Source organism: Rhinopithecus bieti, unplaced genomic scaffold (assembly GCF_001698545.2).
Source record: "Rhinopithecus bieti isolate Rb0 unplaced genomic scaffold, ASM169854v2 scaffold_10356, whole genome shotgun sequence".
NCBI lineage: Eukaryota > Metazoa > Chordata > Mammalia > Primates > Cercopithecidae > Rhinopithecus > Rhinopithecus bieti.
Window position 1 is genome coordinate 10,245 of NW_016806422.1, and position 25,210 is coordinate 35,454.

The window sequence follows — 25,210 nt, forward strand, 5'->3', positions numbered from 1 at the left end:
AAAAAAAAAAAAAAAAAAAAAAGTAATTGAGCGTAGATGTGAGAGTTTATTTCTGGATTCTCAATTCTGTTATATTTATCTACGTGCGCATCTTTATGCCAGTACTACCCTGTCTTGATGATAATAGCTTTGTAGTTTTTCTTTTTTTTTTTTTTTTTTTTTTTTTTTTTTTTTTTTTTTTTGAGATGGAGTCTCACTGTGTGGCCCGGGCTGGAATGCACTGGTATGATCTCAGTTCACTGCAACCCCCGCCTCCTGGGTACAAGTGATTCTTCTGCCTCAGCCTCCCAAGTAGCTGGGAGTACAGGCATACACCACTATGCCCAGCTAACTTTTGTATTTTTCACAGAGATGGGGTTTTACCAAATTGGCCAGGCTGGTCTCGAACTCCTGACCTCAGGTGATCCACCCATCTTGGCCTCCAAAAGTGCTGGGATTACAGGCATGAGCACCTGGCATAAGATTACGGGCACCTGGCATAAGTTTCAAAATGGGTATTCTGCTATTGTTGGGTGGGATGTTGTAGATGTCAGCTCGGTCTAGTTTATAATGTTGTTCAAGTATTCTATTCTTTGTTTATCTATTGCTTAATTTTTCTTGCCATTATTAAAAGTGGGACATTGAAGTCTTCAACTATTGTTCTTGAATTCTCTGTATTTCCTTGCAATTCCATCAGCTTTTGCTTCATATATTTTGTGAGTCTATTTTTTTGGTTCTTATATGTTTATAATTGTTGTATTTTTTTTCTGATGGATTTACCCTTTCATTGTTGTAAAATGTCTTTGTTTCTTTTTTTGTTTTTAAAGTCTGTTTTGTCCAATAATTATATAGTCACTCCAACTTTCTTATGGTTGCTATTTGTATCCTTTATTTTTTCCCATCCATTTTCTTCCCACCTATTTGTATCTTTGGATCTGAAGCATGTCTCTTATGGATGGCATATAGTTTAATCTGAAGTTTTTATGCTGTCTGATAGTTCTGATTCTGACTTTAGATTTCATGTTTAACCCATTTACAGTTAATGTCATTATGGATAGAGTCAAATTTATATTTGGTATTTTGCCTTTTGTTTTCTTTATTACATGTCATTTTTTGATTTCTATTTCTTTTTTAATGTTTCCTCTTCTTTAAGTGAATATTTTGTAGTGTAATATTTCAATTATTTTAATAGTTTATTTCATTAGGTTTGAGTTGTTTTTTAAGTAGTTGCCCTAAGTAATACAAGATATATCTTACTTTTTCATAATTGACTTCAGATTTATATTATCTCTAGATATAGAAACATTACTCATATATAAATCTATTCTCTCTTCTTGTATGATTGCTATTATTGTTACATATATTAAGTCATTGTGTTATAAATCCAGTAATACATAGCTATAATTATTACTTTGTATAATTCTATGTATTTTATAGGGGCTGAGAGAAGACAGGTGAGGAAAGATTTTTATATTGACCTTCTTTTTTGCAGTTCTGGTTCTCTTCATTGTTTCTGTGCATTACAGTCTGATGTCATTTTCTTACTCCAAGACAGCGTTGCTTTTGTTTTTCTCCTTTGTGCTATTATTGGCAAATCTATTACATTTCTATATGTTATAAGCCTGATACATTTATATACATAATTTTTACACAATTGCTTTATAAATCAACTCTGAAATGAGAAATTATGTACTTGCAGCATCTTTTATACTTAGCCATATCATTATCAATCCTAGGCCTTTGTTTTTCATATGGTTTCTACTTTCTGTAGTCAATTGCTTTGTGTCTGAAGAATTTCCTTTAGTATTTCTCGTAAGCTAGCTTTACTAACAATACGTTCTCTCAGTTTATTTGGGAATTCTTATTTTGTAAAAGCAGCTTTGCTGGAAATAAGATTCTTAGTTGACATTTTTATAATGTATTGTAAAAGTGTAAGTACTTTGAATATATTATCCAACTGCCTTTTGACCTCCATAGATTTCAATAAGGAGTCAGCTGTTATTCATATTGTGACTTCTTTGTATAAGTATTTTTTTTCTCTTGCTGCTTTAAATTTTTTTTCTTTGTCTTTGTCCTTCAACATTTTTACTATGTTGTGGGTGGCTTTGTGTATCCTACTTGGACATTGTTGATTCTTGGTTGTGTTGATTTTTTAAAATCAAATATAGAAAGTTTTTGGGTTTTTTTAAATGTTATTGTTCTGTCCCCTTTTCTTCATATTCTTTTGCTACTGTCATTATTTAATATGTTGTATACTTACTGATGTCCCGCATTTATCTCAAGCTCTGCTTATTTTTCTATAGGTTTTGTTCCCTGCATTATTCTGATTATATAATGCACCTTCAAGTTTATCAATTCTTTCTTCTCTTAGTTAAGATATACTATGAAACCCCTCAAATAAAATTTTCTTTTTAGCTATTTTTCTTTTCAAACCAAGAATTTCCATTTGGTTCATTTCAATAATTTCTATCTTCTCATTTTATACTCTTTTGATGGGGCATTGTCTTTATAGATTCATTGACTTCTTTTAATTTTATTTTACTACTTTTATTGTGGTAACACACATATAATATAAAACTTGCCATTATAGCCAATTTAAATTGTATAGGTCAGTGGTATTGAGTACATTTATACTGTTGTGCAACCATCACCGTCCATGTTCAGAAATTTTTTATCTTCTCATACTGAAACTCTCTGCCAATTAAGTAATGGATTCTTGTTTCTTGCTTCCCCCACCTCCGGCACCCACTATTCTACTTTCTCTCTATGAATTTTACTACTCCAAGTAACTAATATAAATAGAATCATACAATATTTGTTCTTTTGTGGACAAGTTATTTCATTTATTGTAATGTCTTTTAGGTGTATCCACGATGCAGCATGTGTCAGAATTTTCTTCTTTGTTAAGCTTGCAAAATGTCCCACTTTATGCATATGCTAGGTTTGTTCATCCATTCATCTGTCAGTTGACATTTTGCTGGGTGCATTGGTTCCACTTTTTTATTGTGAATGACACTGCTATGGACATGGTTGTACAAGTATCTCTTTGAGACCCGACTTTGAATTCTTTTGAGTAATGCCCAGAAGTGGAATTATGTATCATATCATAATTTTAACTTTTTATGGAACTACCATACTGTTTTCCACAGAGGCTGCACCACTTTGCATCTCTACTACCAATACAGAAGGATTCATTTTTTTTTCCAGTCATCACCAACACTTGTTGTTTTCTCTTTTTGTTTGTTTGTTTGTTTAGTTTTGTTTAATAATAGCTGTCTTAATGGGTGTGAAGTGATGTTTCATTGTGGTTTTTATTGGTATTTCCCTAATGATTAGTGATATTGACTATTTTTACATATGATTATTGGCAATTTGTGTATCTTTGGAGAAATGTGAAGTCTTTGCCCATTTTTTAATTAGGTATTTTTTTGTTGTTGACTTGCAGGAGTTCTTTTTATGTTATAAATATTAATTCCTTATCTTGTATGATTCTCAAATATTTTCTCTCATTCTATGGGTTGCTTTTTCATTCTGATCATGTCCCATGTATAAATGTTTGATATTTTGTGAGTTTAAATTTATTTTGTTCTTTTGTTGCCTATGTACTGCTGTCATATCATTCCTTTACTTATATAAGCAAGTTTTCAAAAGTTCTTTGAATGTATTTATAATTGCTTCTTTGAAGTCTTTGCTAATTTCAACATCTGGATCCTCTGAAAGGCAGAGTCTGTTACTAACTTTTTCCTTGTATATGGGTTACACATTCTGATTTCTTTGTATGTCTCGTAATATTTAGTTGAAAAGCAAATTTGATGTAATATATTTTAGCAACTCTGAAGACCCTTCCTTCCACAGTGGGGTTTGTTTTTGTTTGCACATTTATTTGTTTGTTATCTGAGCTGGCCTTTTTCAGTGACATCTGTTTCCCCATAGTGTGCAGTCTCTGATGTACCCCTTAGAGGGTATAACCTTGAGCATGTTCACAATTACCCCGTGGTGACAGTGGGCTTAATATGACTCTCTTTGACTGTCTGTTTTTCTGATCTTTCTATTAAGCTGTGTGTCTTTATTGGTATGATACTTATCAGATAGCTTGCACTGTCAGCTGACTGTTCTATTACTTTTTAAAAAACTGTTGTTTGGCATAAATTGCTCTATAGTCTTATTCAGTAAAATCTTGGCTACTTTTCAGGAGATTCAGAACTTTATTCTAAACCCACAATGGTTCTTCTTAGCTATTTTTTTCTTTGTGGTTTTATCTGGCCTGAATTTTAGCTTATTATTTCCGTGAAGCTACCATCTTTGTCCTAACTGATCATCACCAAAATATTCATTGTTTTTGACAGTGCCTTTAGGCTTGAGCTTTCCCATGCTCTGTTACCAATAAAGTCAGTTCTCTTATGGTGAGCTACATAGCTCTATTTGTTAAGCCTACATCTCCCTGAGCAAAACATCTGCATCATGGCTCTGGAGCTGGGGACTGGGACAGTGCTTCATTCTTCTTAGAGTTACACCTGTGCCTTACAAGTGTCGTGCTGAGTATGAGTGGTTGACTTTGATCTTCTTGGCTTGCCTCTTTTGGCTTGGAATCACTGTCCTATGAAGGATCTGGATGAGAGCAACTGGACCCCAGTATATTCTTGATCTGTTCCTGGGATAGAGCTTCTACCCTATGACTGTATTCCTCCTATTTGTAACTTGATATTCGTGGGTTTTGGCTGTGTCTGTGGTTTTTTGGTTAGAATTATCTAGTTCAGTCTCTTCAGAGAGTAGTTCTTTAGTATTCTGCTGCAAGTGTTAAAAGAGAAAATTTAGGAGGTGTAACTTCTCCTTTCAACCAATACTGCAGTTTGTGTTCCCACTACATTCCACTCCCATTTCCACTATTCTCAGGGGTGTTAAGAACCTGTAATTCCTAAACCTTTCCATTATTTTGGTTTTGTATTGATTTGCTTCTTGGTCTTCCTCCGAGAACTTCCATGTTGCATGATTTTATTGAGTGACATTCATATCAAAATTTATTTTAATAGTGTCCCCTGGAGTTGTGTAATGCACAGTCTTTGTGGTTGGAATATAGCAGCCCTGACCATCATCTCTCTCATTATCTTCAACCACTGGCTTAGATTTTACTGCCTAGAAATACAAAGAGCTAAGTAGCTAAGTTAGCTAACACTGATTTATTGCTTTATTGCTTCTAAATTTTTGTTGATATCATTTGTCCACTCTAGCTTCCTTCCTAGTCTCTTTATCCTTATGGGTTTGTGCCTTGTATATTTTATTATCATGCTATTGGGATTTTGGCAAAGTGCATAAGTGAAAAGATATGTTCAATTGCTACTTTTAACACAGAGTTGGCATTTTTTGACCTGATATGCACCAAGCATGGTGTTGGATCTTTGCATTTGTCTTTGTTCATCTCATTATGTTGAACATACAGATATCTTCTCAAAGTTGTTATTGCCTCCTATGTCTAATATGGGGACTTGTGTGTCCCATGAGGGGAAAAATGACTTTTCAGTTTTAAAGTAGATTTAGTCACAAGTACTTCTAATCTACTAAATATGAAAAAAATCAAAATTTTGCTAGCAATATGAATCCCCTTTTACAAAGGAGGTTACATTACTCATGTAACCCACCTCACCTCCGCTAACCTAATTGCTACTACTACCTCCACCCTATTTTATTCCTCTCACAAAACTAGGTAATATAGGAATTATATGTGTATAATCTTTCTTCAATTATATATGCATCTTCTTATCCTCCTACCTCAGGGCACAGAGAAATTCCCTTATTGTGTATACATAGTTTCTACTTGTAGTTTTCTCAGGTCCCTCTGGTGAATTTGGTTATATTTTTTTCTCAAGCAGAGTTTCTGTCTGGTAGCAACTAAATGCATTGAATCAGGCAAAGATCTGATATTGGTTATTTTATTATTAATAACTCTAGAATGTCACCCTTACTGCAAAATCAAATGCAAAACTCAACTACAAGATATGTAATACCCCAAACACCCTGGCTTTGCCAGTCCAATGCACCTTGTACTCTCACCTTTTTCTCACCTATCTTTCTCTGTACTGGCCCATATCTCAGCATTTATGAGATGCTCTAGAAGTTATAGAGTATATTTTCACTCCTTATATTTTTTAATATTCGTATAAACATATCAAGATATTTGCTAGGTCAGAATCTAAAGCTCATAAAGTTGAAGAAACTTGCCTGTTATACCTGTGGTATAACAGTTGATTATACCTGTGGTAGGAGATAGTACAAATAGAACTATGTCTTCTACTTAAGGGTCTGGAACACACTTTGAGCTTCCATTGTGTCTTAGTTTATTATCTGATTCAAAGAAAACATGGAAATTAAAATCACTAAATTCCTTTGGTTGTGATTATAATGATAATAATATAATTGCCAACCTATAGTAGGTGTTTATAATGTGTCAAATTAAGTAATTCTACTGAATTACTGTGTTTAAATCTCACACAATTTCTATGAAATGTCATTGTCCTCATATAATTAGTCTAAAAAGAGAACTTCACACAAGCACATTTCGCTTTATGTTATCTTCTCATATCTTTTATAGATTATGCTAAAGTAAACATTTTCCTCATACAATATTCCCAGTAATAAGTTATACTTAAAGATTATACTTTTAAGCAAATTGTGTCAATGAATAAACCAGCCATTTTTATTTTATAATTTGTAAAATAAATTAATCTCTCTTCAGATTTGATTATGGCTTTGTAGCTATATTTTAATTATCTGTGTAATAAAATCTACAATAAAATGTTTCTAAACAAATCAGAATCTAAAGTTGCAAAGTTACTAAAAATGATTATATTTAGAGATTCAAAATAAGCAATTTTTTAAATCCAGTATTCACCAATGAGTTGAGGTGGTTGGGGCTCTTTCTCTGAGAGATTTCTTAACTTGCAGGCATAACATAAAATGAGAAAGTCTCCTAGCATTGATGTGGTACACTCCTCAGATTTTTTTAAAAAAATGTTACTTTTGGTTTTTTGTTTAATTTATATCCATTTCAAAGCACAACCTGGTGGCATATATCTAGGAAATTGTATTACAGAAGAAATATATTAGGAAAACAGGCATGAAAATCATAAAAGTAAATGGAATTTTCCCAGACCAAGAAAAGGGAATAAAGTGAGTGTGGAGAAAACATGCATAAATTATAAGATAGATATATATATATATATACTATATATATATATTTTTTTTTTTTTTTTTTTTTTTTTTTTTTTGATGGAGTCTTGCTCTGTCACCCAGGCTGGAGTGCAGTGGCACGATCTTGGCTCACTGCAAGGTCGCCACTCGGGTTCATGCCATTCTCCTGCCTCAGCCTCTCGAGTAGCTGGGTTTACAGGCACCCGACACCACCCCTGGCTAATTTTTTGTACTTTTAGTAGAGATAGGACTTCACTGTGTTAGCCAGGATGGTCTGGATCTCCCGACCTTGTGATCCACCCGCCTCAGCTTCCCCAAGTGCTGGGATTACAGGCATGAGCCACCGCGCCCACCCGAACATGCATATTCTTGTTCTCCCTGACACAGAAGTTATGCATATCACCTCCACTCATGTTCTATTGGTGAGAACCTGTTCTATGGCCCTAACCCGACTAAAGGAGAGGTAGGACGTAGAGTCTCTGGCTGGATAGTCACTTCTCAGAAACAATTCTGCAGTATGCAAGGGAGAGCACAAATACTTTTTTAACAGATAGCTGTATTTACCATACAAACTAAATGTGTTTCAGCAAAGAATTGGTTAATTAAATTACTCATCATTCATAAAATGGAACAATATTATGCAGCTATTAAAAAGGATGGGACGATATACATGTATTGAGTACATACACGTACACATACACACACACACACACACACACACACACCCCTCATTAATTTTGTTTTGAGACTAGGGAAAGGCTGTATTGAAGTGGAAGAAACACAGCAATTTTGAGTAGATCTAAAGGAAGAGTTCTACATTGCGTATTACTCATTTCATATTACTCATTACATGAAGAGAGTTTTTCTGAATGAAAAATGTTTAGGATGTTGAGGTGAGAAAGAACAAATTAATAACGAATGATCTCCACAGCATAGACCTCAAGGATCTTATGTGTGCAGGGTACAGTTCTAGTTGCAAAAGTCCTCAGGGACAGCATGAGGGCCTCCACTGGGGTGCCTTGGGCTCCTTCCAGAGCAGCAGTTGAAGTGGATCGCGCTTAAGTCCAGGAGACAGGTTTGGGTTACTCTCCTTTCTGGTCGCTTCCTGACGGAATCCGGGATTTTCAGCATCTTCCTGGGAGGCCTGGAATGTAGAGGGCGCCCTGGATGTGTGTCCTTCCACTTCTGTAGGCGCTGGTATCTCCAACCCTGACTCAGGCCACTTTGGACCCCTCCACTGGTAGCATCTGCGTTGTCTTGAGGTGACTGGAGCCTGTTTGTAGTTTCAGCCATTGACTCCCAGACATGGTAGTCTCGAGAGAGTTTGTGGCCCCTCTCATCTCCGGGAAGGGCTCGGTGCCCGATGGAGGTGCAGTGCAGCAGCCAGCGCGTAGCAGAGCTCCTGTAGAACTGAAGACATTAGCAGGAGCAGCGGCTCAGCACAGGGAAGTTATCCAGTGCCCTGTCCCAGGCTTGCTCTAGATTCAGGTCCGGTGGTATATGGGGCTCTGGCACTGCCTGCCTCCAAGACAGCTCTTAAAAGGCTGATGGATGGAACTCCATAGCCTCAGCCTCCCAAGGCTTGACCAGGTGCAGCCACGTAGTCTAGGACAAAAGCAAATGGCCTCATTATTTTAAAAAACAAAACCCCCAAACCATATACAATCTTATAATGGAAACCCCAGACTTGACTTGGCAGGGTGTGGTGGCTCACGCCTGTAATCCCAGCTTTTTGGGAGGCCAAGGCAGGTGGATCACTTGAGGTCAGGAGTTCGAGACCAGTCTGGCCAACATAGTGGAACCCCATCTCTACTAAAAATACAAAAATTACCCGGTTGTGATGCCGGGCACCTGTGGTCCCAGCGACTCAGGAGGCTGAGGCAGGAGAATTGCTTGAACCCGGGAGGTGAGGTTGAAGTAAGTGGAGATGGAGCTGTTGCACTCCAGCCTGGGTGACAGAGTAAGACTCTGTCTCAATAAAATAAAATAATAAATAAATACCGGCACCTCAGTCCATGTAATATTTTCTCAGACCACATGGTTGGTCCACAACTTCCACCTTATTACATCTAAATTATAGAAAATTTTGCTTTTCTTTTGAAATAGTTGTAAAATCTTATGAAATATTAATAGACAAAATGAAAATTATGAAGTGACGATGTTGTCAGTCCCATTTATTAAATAAACTTTCAAAATAATTGCTTACTAGTTCTGGTGGGTTTTGATAGCTTTAAAACAATTTTCTACGTAGACAATTGTTGTTTACAAACAGAAACCGTTTTACTTATTTCATTCTTTCTAATTTGTGTTCCTAACCTTTGTTAAAGCCCCTTAATGTACTGGTTACAAACTTCAGTATATTATTGAATCTAAATGGTGAGAGAAGTTATCTTACTTCTGTTAAGATATGTTCGTGTTTTGGGAACAAAATCATTCTTTAGGTTGAAGAAATTCCCCTCTATTATTATATTGTCAAGGGTTGTATTTTAAATAATGAATGGGTATTTTTTGTTGTTGTTGTTAAATGCATTTTGGGCATCTATTGAAATGATAGGGTATTTTTTCCCTTACTGTACTTATAGGGTGACCTGGATTAATTGATTCTTAAATGCAAAACTAGCCCGGCATCATCATGATATATTATCCTTTTATATATTGCTGGATTTTAGTTGTTAGTAATTTTGCAGAATTTTGCATCTATATTCATAAGGAATGTTGTTCTACATTTTTTTCTTTAATGCATTTGTATGATTTGTGGATTAGGGTAATTCCAGCTTCATAAATTAGTTGGAAAACTTCTGTTTCTAGAAGGGCTTATGCAGAATTAGTTTTATTTCTTCCCTAAACATTTGGTAGAATCTTCAAGGAAGCTACCTAGGCCTAGCTTTTTTGCGTGGGAAAGATTTTAAATCACAAATTCAATTCTTCTCTCTATATAGGGATATTCAGATTATATGTTTCTTCTTGAGTGAGCTTTAGAAGTTTGTATCTTTGAAGGAACTTGTCTATTTCATCTAAGTTGTCAATATGGGCGTAGAGTTGATCATAGTTTTCTTTTATTATCATTTAACTCTATAGGGTCTGTGGTGATATCCTCTGCTGCCTTGCTGATGTTTATAATTTGATAGATTACTAATTTGGTGTTTGTAATTTGTTTCTTTTTAGTTTTCTCTGTCTGTTTAGCAAGGTCATATGATACAAGTTTAACATATAAAAATTAATAACATTTGATTGATTGCTAGCAATGGACAATAGAAAATTACAGTAAATAATACCATGTAAAATAGCATCAAACCTATGAGACAGATATAAATTGAACAACATATGTAGAAGAGCTATATTCTGGGAGCTCATGAAAATTTAAAATTTAAAATAAATGTATATATACCTACCGTATTTGTGAAGTAGAAGACTTAGTAGTGAAGATGTCAGTATCCCTCAATCTATAAATTTAACATAATTCCAATTAATATCCTTATAGGATTCTTTAGGCACTGAAAAGCTATTTCTAAAATTTACATGGAAATAAAAAGGACCTAGAATCTAAAGGAATCTAAAAAATAAAAGAACAAAGCATTGAAATTTATGCTACAAGATTTCAATATTTTCTGTCATCAAACTAGCATAATTTATAGAAAAGACAGGCATACAGATTAACAAAACCTAAGGGTACAAAAATATACCCATAGATACTTGGTCAATTCATTTTTGACAGAGGTACAAAGATAATTCAATGGAGAAATGTTAGTAAGCTCAACAAATGGTACTGGAACAATTTAACATTTGTGTGCAAAATGATCAACCTTGAGTCATATCTTGTACCCTATATGGAAATTAAGCAAAAATAAACTACAAATCTAAAACTTTAAAATTTCTAGAAGTAGTATAGGCTAAATTGAGTCGGTAATAGATTTCTTAGATAGATCTCCCAAAGCAGGATTTATGAAAGAATACATTGAGATTTGATTTTATCAAATGTAAGATTTTTTTCTTTGAAATTCTGTTATTTGAAAAGCAGTAATAAGAGAATGCAAAGAGAAATTATAGACTAGGAGAAATGATATACAAATCATATATCTGATAACAGACTTGTATCCAGAATACATACACATGCTCACACATGCACGCACATACACACACTCTGTCTCTTTCTCTCTCTTTCAAAGCTCAATAATAAGAAAACAACCTAATAACAGTCGGCAGAAGATTGAACAGAATTTCTCTGCAGATAACATGTATGACTAGCCAATAAGCACAATGAAAAAATAATAATAATTAGAAAATGCAAATTAAAATAATTGTACAGTAGTTACCACTATGTATATACTCAAATGTCTAAAAATAAAATTAAATTAAAAGCTGAAAATACCAACTGCTGGGGAGAAGGTAGAGTAGCTGGAAGATTGATATATTGGTGGTAGGATTATAAAAGAATGCAGCCACTTTGGAAAATAGTTTAGTAATTTATCATAAAGTAAAATATCCACTTACCACATAACCCAGCAACCCATATTTACCCAAGTAAAATGATAACCTATATTTACTCAAAAGCTGTATATAAATATTTATAGAGACTTAATGCATCGCAACCCCAAACTGGAAACAACTCAAATGTGTGTTACTTGTGAAATGAATGAACAAAGTGAGGTATGTTCATACAATGGATTATTAATCAGTAATCAAAAAGGGAGAACTACCTAATACTAACAATAATATAGATGAACTACCTAATACTAACAATAATATAGATGAATCTCAAATACATTATGCTAAATAAAAGATGTCAGATTAAAAATACTAAACCCTGGATTATTTTATTTATATGACATACTGGAAAAGACAAAACCATTGAGATAAAAACCAATCAGTGATCACCAAAATTGTAAGCAGGGCAATGGGTTGACTGTAGAGGTACAAAGGGGATATTTTGGGATAATGATCCTGTTCTATATCTTATGAATGATATTGGTTAAACAACAATACACATTTATCAAAACTTGCATCACTGTACATAAGAAAGAATGAATTTTGATGAATTTAAAACATGGACTTCATTAAAATACCAAAATTGGAACAAAAATGCAATAAAAAAGCATTACCTCACTGCTCTATCTTCTTGTAAGAGAACACATTGAAACTTTGAGGCCAGTAAGTAGTTTAGCACTAAGCAAAGGATTCTAAAGAAATTCACATAAGCAGCCATAAGCAACAGCCTAATCTCTGCAAACCAGCTCACACTGCATTTTACTAGGCCAAAGAAACAGGGGTAAGAGGATGAATGATGTGACACAAATTATCACCATTCTAAATATGTCAGGCATATGTCCTGCTGACAAGAGGGGCTGTCTGGCATGGTAAGTAACTGTGTCAGCTTTTTAATCTTCAAGCATAAAAAGTGAGTGAAGTTCTTGTTTTTTTAATGTGCCACATAGGGAAAGAATAATTTTTTCCTCATTACTGTGGTTCTAGTTGTTGGTTAAAAGGCATTTTTGTACACGTCTAATTTAAGAAGCAATTTTATTACTAAAATTGAGAATGAAATATCATCCCATTTTGTAAAATGATATCTCAGATAACTTATGCGTATGGAAAGGTGCTTACACAATTTTGTATTTCCAAAGGATTTCTAAAAGTTTTAATCTACTCCCTGAAACATAACCTGGAAACATACAAATAAAATAGCACAGCCATGTTTGCACTGTCTTGCTAAGTCCAATACATGATCAATGTGAGTTATTTGACTATAGATCACAAAGGCAGCAGCATAATGCTATTGACTATACAATGGTTGATCCGATAGCTATACAAACAAGATAGCAAACAGTGGTTGTTTGGTTTAGAGCTTTTTATGTAAACAAAACTAATGAGGAAAAAAGACCTCTGCTGGTAATAATTTGTAATGGTTGGAAACTGGTTGCCAACTTCTAATCACCTTTCTCTATTGTCCTGTTTTCACTCTAAGGGAGGTCAGCATGATTTATTTACATGTGTTTCCTAAATCATATACTTGCACACATTTGTGAAAATGTGTCCTAAATCCCAATGATGTTACAAAGCAAAACAGCCCCTAAAAGCTATGCAAATTAGTATATTTCATAAAAATTGCTTGTCTAAATTGTAAATTGGTCCATGGTTAGGTAGCAAATTCAATGTGGATGTACATTGCTTCAGAGGTTGATGTTTATATTTTATAGAAACAAAAAGGTCAATGTAGAAAATCCTTATTTCTTATGATTAGTGTTTCCCTATCTGTTGGAGATTGTGCTTTCAGGTGAATTAGAGAACTTACCAAACAAACAAATGAAAAACTTCTCCAGGAGACATCAAGAGATGACAAAACTACAACCGAGTCATGTACCACCCAAAAATAAAAGCATGAAAGAGAAAACCCTTTTCAAAACAGCACCAAATTGCTTACAGTGTACATGCATTATGACAGGATAACAATAGAAATTCTGTTGTACTAAACGGATGATTAAGCTTAAATGATAAAATGATAAAAATAATTATGATAATAAAAATAGTTACTATGTGTCAGCAATATTTTAAGAACTTTGTATCACCTCATTTAAGCCTCCCAACAACCTGATGAAGTAGTTTCTATTATTATCCCCATTTTGGGGATGAGGAAAAGCCTGCAATGAGAGCTTTAGTCATGTACCCATCACCACTCATATGTAACAAATAACCTTGATATCTCAAGGACTCAATACAATAATAACCCATTTTTTCCCTGATATCACAGTCCAGTTGGGTCATCAGTGATTGACTTCCCAGGTGCTGTTTCAGGCTCTTTCCATTTTGGGCTTCTGCCATCCCAAGGGGTGAGGAGTCTGCTGGATCCCCTGTACCCAGATGGCTGACAAGTGTACAGAGAGTAGAAGGTTGTCAGGATGCTGTAAGCATCAGGTCAAGGAGTGGCACACACCAATTACTCTCTACATTATATTGGCTAGAAGACACAAATATGGCTCCAGTCTAACTGGAAGACAACTGGGGAATGTCATCTTTTTATTTACCTAGAAAGAGGAAACAAGATTGATGCACATTTAACTATTCTCTGCCACACTCACATAGCCTGAAATTACTAAAATAGTTGGAGGTAAAGCACTCTTGTTGCAGAGACCAAAGCCTCAACATAATACTCTACCGCCATTCAGAAAACAAGATAAGTGGTGAAATCAATTTCAGTTTTACTATGAATTAATTTTTATCCTGTTAGACTCCCTCTTACTACTTATTAGTAATACATTGATACCTATTTCTTGACTATTTCTAAATCAAATGGCTTAGAAGTTTTGATGTCTCAAAGCTACCCACTACTTGTAAACTGTTACCTTGCATTTTATAGAGAAGGTATATTCATGTTTTAATAACAATCTCTTTTGCAACTTTTCCTCCTTTACAACTTTGATAAGGGCCATATTAGTCCATTCTCACATTGCAATAAAGAACTACCTGAGACTGGGTAATTTATAAAGAAACAGGTTTAATTGGCTCACAGTTCTGCAGGCTGTACAGGAAGCATGGCTGAGGAGGTCTCAGGAAACTTACAAACATGGTGGAAGCCAAAGAGGAAGGAGGCACGTCTTACCTGGCCAGAGCAGGAGGAAGAGAGAGTGAAGGCGGAAGTGCTACGCACTTTCAAACAATCAGATCTCATGAGAACTCACTCATTATCATGAGAAAAACAAGGGAAAAACCTGCCCCCATGTCCAATCACCTCCCTCCAGGTTTCTACCCCAACATTGGGGATTACAATTCAACACGAGATTTGGCTGGAGATGCAGAACCAAATCATATCAAGGTCATAAAAGATCCCTTAAAACAGAACAAAGTAAATCTGTGTCAGGGGAATCTTCATCAACTGGATTAGATTTGATCTGTGAAATGACAGCTTCTCTCTTTTTATTTATTTATTTTTGAGACGGAGTCTCACACTGTTGCCAGGCTGGAGTGCAGTGGCACTATCTCAGCTCACTGCAACCTCTGCCTCCTGGGTTCAAGTGATTCTCCTGCTTCAGCCTCCTGAGTAGCTGGGACTACAGGTGCACACCACCATGTCCAGCTAACTTTTTTGTATTTTTAGTAGAGATGGGGTTTCACCATGTTAGGGAGGATGGTCTCCATCTCTTGACCTTGTGATCCACCTGTCTCATCCTCCCAAAGTGCTGGGAGTATAGGCATGAGCCACCACGCCCGGTGACAGCTTCTCTCTTTTAATCAAAAAGATAGCTTTATTTTATGATAATGCTGAGGAATATAGATCAGATACCATGTTTACATGTCTGTGTTCTCACTTGCTTATTTGCTTCCCTAAGATACGAGTGGTCTTCCTACTTCAGTCTAATTTCCAAACTAATAATAATGTTACATAAGCCAATGGCTATGCTTCACTACAGTCACTGGGTGACGACTCATGGTTCAAGTACAAAATTTTTTGCTGTATTCAAATAAGTTTTCTAACAAAATTATTCTGATATGCTTTTAACTATGTTCATAGTCATTATAGTGTTGCATGCAATGAAGCATAAATGCTCAGCAGTTCAAATGGATAACTATAATAATTAGTATTGCTTTCACAGTCTGCCAAATTTTAAATTTTAGTGTTCATATTGTTAGTTCTTCATGGTTCTTCACGGTCTGTTAGTAGAATCAATATTTACCATTTCGCCTAATATAATAAACTATTTAATCATCTCCTTGTCATCACTCTACATATATACAAATCTTCACGCAGGGTAAGTCTAATAAACTAAAAGCTAACTTGATCTTGTATATTTTGCTATTTTCAACTAACAGATCTCCTCCTAACCCTCAGAACCATGTTTGAGGTCTGGTCTTTCAGATCATTTTTTCCCCCATTTTGCATTTCTCAACTCTCCATATCACTACCCCCCTCTTTTCAGTGTTCACTCTCCATCTTCCAGATATGTCAAGTAGAGAGAGTAGAAAGATGGGATCCGTAGTATTTGGATTTTCTACTTTGGATTGACACAGTGAAAAAGTGCAGCTGGGCTCCAGGGATTACATGGAAAAATAATAAATTTGACTCACTGTGTGAATACACCTGCGTTAAGGTAGAGACTAAATAAATTAGATCAAATCTCTACCTTCATTCTTTCTATACTATAACCGAATCTATTTTCTGTGAGAAACCTTTCCTGTTTCCTCTTTCTGTTCCAACCCCTAATTATATTCACCTTTGTCTTCACTGCTCCACTCAAATGCTTTTTAACACCCTTAATAGATCCTATTAGGAAGACTAGTGCACTTTACTGGCTTCATTCATGTTTATTTCTCAGTGAATTTAACATTGATTTCCCTGCTTGCTTCTGTAGACTACTCTTCTTCCTTAGGTTTTGTGAGACTTTCTAGGTTCTTCACCTATGTACTTTATTATTTCACAGTTTTTCTTGGTGGTGGTTCTTATCGCTGATACCTCTTCTGTTTGATTTTCAGATGAAGAAGTTCTCTGGGTTTTTTGTTTGTATCCCAAACATTCTTTTTAAGGGAATACTTCTTTATTCTTTAGGTTTCAGTGACCAACTTTATGCTTGTGACTTCCAGACTGATGTCTCCACTACAGACTTCTCTTCAAAGATAGACCCAAATTCTCACTTTCTCCGTTGCTATTATGTTGCCAATATTTTAAACTAAGTATAATCAAAGACAAATAATATCTTCTTCCCAAACATGTGGTACTTCTGTTGTACTTAATTCATTTTATTACTACTACTCATTTAGTGTCATTATGCTTTCACCAAGTTTTTGGCCATCTTTCTAGGCAAATATTCATAGTCTTCATTTATTATTTTGCCATTCCTAGTCACTTAAATAGCTTTATTTCCTTTACTATCTTTGTCTCTACTCTTAGGTACTTTTGAACAATACAAGTCAGAATGTATCACTACTGTCCTCAATAACCAGCTATGTCTCCTGTTGCCTAAACAGAAAATTCTACTTAATCCATGAATTACTTAACCTTGATCTGGCTCCAAACAACAATGCCAGTCTCTCTCTCTCTCTTTTTTTTTTTTTTAACCACATCAAGCATTATAGGTTAGCAATGCAGAGTTCCTTATTGTTGCCTTTATTTCTTGTATGCTTTCAGTTCTTTCTATTTACTTCCTCATATTGTCTTCTTTACCTAGGCTACATTCTCATTAATTTTGTCTATAAGAACTCTTATACTTTTAAGTCTCAACTCAAATTCAACTTCTACAACTCTTTCTCAGATATTCTCCTGCATATTCAGCTTCTAGATGAATCTTTCTCTTTCTAAATCCTACCACTTGTACTTTTATTTAGCATATGTGTTTTGCTACTATGATTTATAAATACGGTTTTACATTGTTATTCTGTCCACATAATTCTACTCACTTCCACACTCATATTGTAAATATATTTTTTGTAATGAATTTTCATCTGTGGAACTGTAGCAGAGTGATTAGCTTTGACTATGTACTCAATAAATATTGAATTAAAATAGTATATAGATTCAAGTCAATTTTGAACTGATTCTCTCTACATAAAGTGTAGCACTGCTGAAGTGATATCCTTGAGTAGGTGAGAGGGGATGGGAGTTTTGTGTAGCATGTTGGGTGGGAGCTTTGATTATGAGTTCAAGTAACTGTGAAATCCAAGGAGAAGCAGCATATGCAGATGTGGGTGGAAATGGAGTATCAAGTTGGCAAATCTCTTCTGATTGTCTCAGTTTTCTCAGATAAGTAAGAAGCAAGATCATCATTTATGAGAGAATATTAGGAAGGAGGTTTGCAGTTTTAAAAAGAGAAGATGTGTGAAATAATTGTATGAGAATGCTGAACAGTAATTGAACTAAGGAAATACTATAGATAATTAAATGTATAATACAATGCCCAATGTTTAGTTTGGAATGTTTCAGGTATTCTTTTACATATTGGACTTTTATTTTTTAAATATAATTTGATTTTATATCTGTAGCACCAGCTAAACTTGTGGCACATATCAATGTATTTTGAATCATTTAACTTTAATCTTCAAAACCCTTATTTGCCTTCCTGGGGAAAAGGGTAAAAACAACAGTATTGTAACAATCCATTTATACCCTTATTTTCGGATAGTCATGCTTCTATCCAATATTTATCTAGTTGAGCGAATCTTATTTCTGTTAGAAATTATTTGTGTAATAAATGTGCTCCTGTCACTTCGTCTCTATTTCATGCTTTTATCATATTCAATCCTAATTTGCTCTGAAGGTTTGCTAACTTTTGCTTTAATCATGTCTTGTCTCTAAAATGGTTCAGATATAATGAAATATATTATGTTCAGTATTTCTCTAACATTTTTCTACCAATGAAAAATAAAATATTGAGATGAGCTATATTCACATTGATTGCTATGAAGGTTGCACATGGGTTGGTAAATCAAAACAAGCTCTCAAAAGATAGAAAATCAATTGATGTGTCAGATAGGAAAGGCGTAGATGGCAAAATCAACCACTGAGTTGACATCTTTCCTCTTGAAATAATTTAATTTACCAAAATTTGAAAGGTTTTGTGACTATGAACACAGTCATAAGCTAAAAAGCTGGAGACCAAACAGACTGATCTCAAATTTTATTTACAGTAATTCAAGCAAATGTAAACTACCATATTTTAGAAATTTTTTTTTTCTAGACCAATCATATAAACTTTCTGGGAGAACAATCAAGACTATATTGTAAGGATTGTGCACTGAGAAATAGAAATAATATTTACATATACAGTTAAATATAGAGAATATATTTGTTTTTCCTCTACAGAACTGTTATCCAATTGCCAACAGTTGAATTGTCAGTATAAATGTACAATGGTCAGAAATAGTACAAGATGTTACTGTGAGGATGGATTCCAAATAAAAGAAGATGGGAGAAACTGTAAAGGTAAGTAAAACATATAACTCAATCAAATGTGGTTTATAGAGGCTTAGTTAACAGAAATGTAAGAAGACATCTTTGAGCACATACCATGTGCTCCACAGAGTGTTTATGTTAACTTTTCTTTATTGAGATTTAAAAGTTGCCCGCCCACCATAAACATTATTATAAGTTTATGACAATCAAATTTCAGTTTTTTTTGAGTAATTTCAAACTTGAGAAATGTCCACAATGGGAAATGTTTGGGTTAACCAATAACACATTGATCTAATTATTTTAGCTTCCTATATGTTTTATGGCTGTTATATAGCTGCAGTCTAGTAGACGTGTGTTATTAACTATGTTAAATTAATAATTATTAATCATATAATGTTCTTTATAATTTTTGCATTGGTTATTCTGGCAGCTGCCATTTTACCCATAGCAATAATAATGTAATAATGAACATAAATGTTGATTTCTTTTCCATGTCTGGATTCTTGCTTTTGTGAATGCTTTACAGCAAATGTTTAGCATCCAAAATGACTCCCTCCTTCCATACTGAAGAATTTTAGGATATCCTTCCATATGGATATCCATATTAGGATATCCTCCATATCCTTCCAATTGGAGTTGACTCCAATTATACATATATTAACATGTATATAGAACATATCCACAAAGTTATATGCATTGCTTTATGTGATACTTATAATCTATCTATATCTCTACATATAATATTTCTAATCTATAATATAGCATATGTCTCTCTCTCTCTGCCTGTCTCTTTTCTTCTATGTGTGTGTGTGTGTGTGTGTGTGTGTGTGTGTGTGTATTCAGAGAACAGCTGCATTGCCAGAGCCACTAATAAGTAGAATACTTTCCAAAGAAATTAGTGCTTTGCTGATTATTTCAAATCTTTGCTCTAATATTATCACTTTTACCTTAGAATCTTAAATTTGGAAGAATTCTTAGAGAGAATTGTTTAAAATCTTAATGACAAAAATGAGATTCTGATAGTTAATTGACTTAAGTCCACACATCCTCTTAGTAAAAGAATTGGGACTGAAACTCAAGTCTGCAGAGCCCACTTAGTCTTATCGTGAAGAGGCTCATTGGCTTTTCAGGTACATTTGGGAATTGGATTTTAGTTTGTTGTTTGCCTTATGCATAATACCAATGTTATAAAAACATTTATTATCAAGGGTTTATCAGACTCAGAGACTGCATAACCTGACCACAGGGACGCCAAACTCGCATATTCATTTGACTCATGTCATCATGTCATTTTAAAACAATATTTAAAAATCTGAAAATTGCACATGAAAGTTCAGATGTTCTGGAAAATAAGGGAAATGCTAGATGCCTCGTAATCACAGAAGTCAGACAGATAAAAATGGTGCCAGACATGACTGATGCCTTTGAACATTCATGCTCTTTCCACTTCCATACAGCTCTTGCCATTCATACACATTTGACTTAGATACCTATTGTGCACCTATTCTTCTCACTCATTTACTACACCTGACTCCTATAGTAATGAAGATCTGCAGTTCCTTTTGCAAGGGTGGAGATGAGTTAAATATATAGATTCCTGAGTGTGGTTAATTAATTGCTTTTATGTGTTTAATTAAGCACATAAAAACAACCACAACCATAATGAATTTCTTCTGTGGAACATTAGTGAAGAATTGCACAGCAATCATTTTAGAAGTCACAGTGGGAGAGGAGCTCTTTGTACTTTCTCTGTACTCCTTGAGAGCCAAGTCTGAGCATCATTAGGCTTTCTCAAAACTGTATTTCCAGGTAGCTCTCTGTCTTTAAAGGAGAAAAGAAGGCAGCATTACAAGTGATGGTATGCCTGTTCCTCTGTGGTCAATGTTGTGGAGTTCCACCTCAGTGCATTCTGGTTAAGTAGAAAGAAGAGATAAATGAGCATATTGCTCTCCTGGAGAGCATAATCATATCAGAAAAACTGAAATAGAAACGTCTAATATTAAAGGTGAAAAATCTGTGAAAATAGATAAGAATTATTACTGCCATCAGGGACAGACTTTACCAAATGCAAGCCTTAATTTCATTCAGTATTGCTGTAGACTTAGCTCCAAACATTGTATTTTTTCTATCGCCAAAAGCATTTACTTCAAATGAACATCCATGATTACTGGCTATTACATGAATCTGAAGAAACCTGAGTTTGTGAATGCCGTACAAATGCATAGTTTCACAATTTAAATGGCCTTATGCTACTCAGCAATCTTTGTGCTTTCTCATAGTAAACTCTTTTCTTAGCTTGGATATTCCCAGAAGTCAACTCTGAAACAAGGATTCACATGAATGTTTTCCTTTATTTGCCATTGTAACTTTCTCTTTTTCTTTTCTTTCCTTTTCTTTTCTATTTTTTAATTTGGGGTGGTGGTGAGGGGGAGAGGATACAGGAGAAAGGAAACCCCATAGTTGGAGCAATTAAATTAGCTGCAACAAAGGGTGACTGAAGCTTAAGTATGTGGCACAACTCTCTAGCATGAGAGACAAGGGAACTCAGGCGTTTATACACCAATTTCTGAAGAGCAAATCTGTTTGTTTTTGTGTTGGATGTGGCATTACCCTCCTAGAAACTTAACTGGCCTTGAGTCCTGGCAGAGCTTCCGGTGGGAGAGGAGGAAGGGTTTGGAAGTATGCTCAGGCACAGATAAAGATCCCTATGATTGTAGAATCACACTGAACCATCTGAGGGATTTGAGCAGACAGCATCTGCTACAGTGCCCTTGACCCTTCCTTTCAATTTCTTCTTTATTCTCTCAAAACATGTTTTCTTAATCTATTCTCTTTTGCTTAGTCACTGGCTTTATTTTCTGGGTGCCATCTTGTATTCTTCAAAATACTCTCTCTCTTCTATTTACTTGTGTACCCATCCATGCTTGTTTTGCTCTCATTTCAGAAGAGCTTTACTTCTTCTAGTCTTTTTTCATACATATTTAAAGTCCCACTCACCCAAACTTTTGTCTCAACTCGGTCCATTGGTCCATCAATTTCCACCTCTTTCTTATACATCTTTAAACATTACATTTCCACTGGCTAACACTGTAATCAATAAATATTCTCACATGTCTTCTATTCTGAAAGAAAACAAAAACAAAAATAGAAATACAACAAATATCCACTTTATCCTATCTCTTCCTGTAGCCATCATTCCCGTCCCCTCCTCTTTTATTATCCACTAACTTTAACAATCAACTACATTTACTTTCCCAATTATGTTTTTTTCACTTCATTCCTCCATTTACTGCTATCTGGCTTCTCATCCTATTTTAGTAAAGCAACTGTAAATATCTCTTTTCCCTTAAAATCTAGTTAAGACTGTTTAAAACCCTCACTTTTATTTTCTAAGGACTGTTAGAGGCTTCTCAGCATATCTGCAGTTTTCCAGAGCTTCTATATTCTTTATAATCTTGACTCCAAACTCCATTTTCCTATTTATGTATCATTTTCAGAGTATATATGGATTTTCTCCATCCCATACTCCTCAACCCAGAAGTAAAAGTCAGCTCTTTTCCTAGAGTTTCCACAATTATAAAATCCACGCAAACAAGACAATTTTTATATGTAGTAAGATTTACTGAAGACTTAGTAGGAAGAAGTTTCATATCATAACACACAAATAATTTCAAATGTAATTTTAGACATCCCTATATTGAAACCCTTATGTTACCTCTCCACTGGGGATTTTTTAACATGCCGGTTGAGGTTTCTTTTTTGTCATATCACTTCTGACACAAAATTGGGTGGTATTTTTCCACATAAATTCTCCAATTCTCTAATAACAGCTGGGTATCCAACAGTTCAACTCAATTCTGATATTATCCAGAGGTAGTGTAAACCCCATGGGTTATGGGTCTAGTACTGCAAGACTCAGGTGCCAGGCGCAAGTTCCAGGGCTCACCTATACCTCTGACCAGCCAGCTATAAATGTGAGCACTCCCACAGTCCTCTCCTAGGATACGGTGATTCACTACAACAACTCAGAGAACTCAAGGAAGTATTTTCCTTATGTTTGTTAGTTTATTACAAAGGATGAAACAGCCAAATGGGCAAGGAACTGGAAGGTGGGAGAGGGAAGCTTCTATACCCTCTCTAGGTGCCGCATCCTCCCTGGGCTCAATATCTTCACCAAAATGGAAACTCTCCAAGCCTCATTGTTCAAGAGTTGTTTTTAGGCCAATTCCCAGTCCCCTTTCTTCTCCCTGGAGGTCAGGAGGTGGGGCTGAAAGTTTCCACCTCTAATCCACTGTTTGGTATTTTGATGACCAGCCCCCAGTCTGAGACTACCTAGCGGCCCTACCCTGAGTCACCTCATTAGCATAGGCTCCAGTATATTCTGGAGGAGCTCGTTATGAATAACAAAAGACACTCCTATGACTCAAAAAATTCCAAGAGTTTTAGGAGCTCTGTGCCAAGCACTGTGAACAGAGGTCAAAGATATATTTTAATTATGTCATATCAGTTTACCCACTTAATACCACAGCTTCAATCCATCCTGTTATCTTTTGCCTTCCTCTTCCTTTTTCTGTCTTTTTTTTTTTTTTTTTTTTTTTTTTTTTTTTTTTTTTTTTTTTTTCCCTTTCTCCAAAATTATTTACAGGAGTCCCGAGTTATCTTCAGTCATCATTCCCAAGTTGTGAAGACAATAGTCTGTTAATAGGTCTAAGTTTGTATTTCTTATCCCATTTAAGGACTCAGTAAAAAGCAAGTTCCAGTTAAGATCAGTCTCCCATTTGCGACTATGTCCCCTTCTTTCCCTACATTACATCAACATCATGACAATAATGTCCTAATTATTGAATCTAAATGGGAATTTTAATCTTGATCTTATTGAATTTATGCATTGCATATAACCCTTTTGAACATTCTGATATTCCTGAAAAGCTCTCATTTCTTAAGTTTTTTCTTACAGTAGTCATAAATTTTCCTTCACAGGAGACTGTAGGACTTTTCTTTCTTTCTTTCAGTATTATTATCACTATTTTATTTTGACACAGAGCCTTGTCACCCAGATTGTAGTGCAGTGGTGCAATCTCGGCTCACTGCAACCTCCACCTCCCAGGTTCAAGCGATTCTCATGCCTCAGCTGTCTGAGTAGCTGGAACAACAGGTCTACACCACCACCCCTGACCAATTTTTGTATTTTTAGTAGAGAAAGGACTTCGCCATGTTGGCCATGCTGGTCTCAAACTTCTGGTCTCAAGTAATCTGCCCAGCTTGGCCTACCAAAGTGCGAAGAATACAGGCCTGAGCCACTGCATCCCTCTCTGATTCCCGTTTCTGCCCTTTTCACTGCCCTTTCCACTTTGGTGTCCTACAGTATTTTGCACTAGCCAAGGTTTTCTCGTCTCCTCTTCCTCTGTGGGAAATCGCCCTTTCGTATTTTTAAAATCTATTTTCTATACGCTATTGACTTCCAAATACTCCAGGACAGATCTCACCCTGTATTAACAGTTCCATTTCTCAATTGCTTATCATTACACGTTTACTCAAGGCTGCCCTACAGACATCTCAAATTTAACACAGTGAAATCAAACTCATTATCTCCTCCCATGGTAGCCATTCAAATCTATAATTCTTATATCCTCTACTTCAAAATTGGATCAATTTTCACTTCTGTCATATCCAATCAGTTTTCAAATGTTGTCTATTCTGCTTCTTACACATTTGAGTCCATTCCCTCTTCATTTCCACTGCCACTGACTTAGTTCAAAATATAACTTCAAAAGACAAATTCTTGGATAAAATTAGCACATACCTAGTTTTCTAGGATCCTTTCTCCACATTTACCAAAACCTTTATTTCATATGAGTGTTCTTAGTTTTAAAGTGCAAAGCCAACCATATAGCCAATCTAATTAATGCTTTCCCATTGCCAGCGTGTAATGTACAATCTTTTAGTTCAGCATGCAAATACTTTCATTTTCTGGCTCCCAAAGTACTTTCCCAATTTTGTCTCTTCTACTACTTTCCTTCATACACCCTTGCTTCATTTGACTCCTATGCTTCTTCTTTGAAACCCCCATGATGCCATCCCAATACCATTCACATACCGTTTTGATGAACTGATATGTCCCTTTCCACTTAGTTTGAGGAAAGCCAGATCATGCTTCACAGTGTTTAATAT

At 35.2% G+C, this 25,210-nt stretch overlaps 1 protein-coding gene across 1 annotated transcript in view; it reads left to right on the top strand.

Moving 5' to 3' along the window:
- Positions 1–8,469: 8,469 nt before the first annotated feature.
- LOC108532435 (low-density lipoprotein receptor-related protein 1B-like) overlaps positions 8,470–25,210 on the top strand; it is a 614,569-nt gene continuing 597,828 nt past the window's right edge. Inside the window, 2 exon segments of the mRNA XM_017876508.1 lie at positions 8,470–8,554; positions 18,950–19,069. Coding sequence (XP_017731997.1) covers positions 8,470–8,554; positions 18,950–19,069 — 205 coding nt within the window.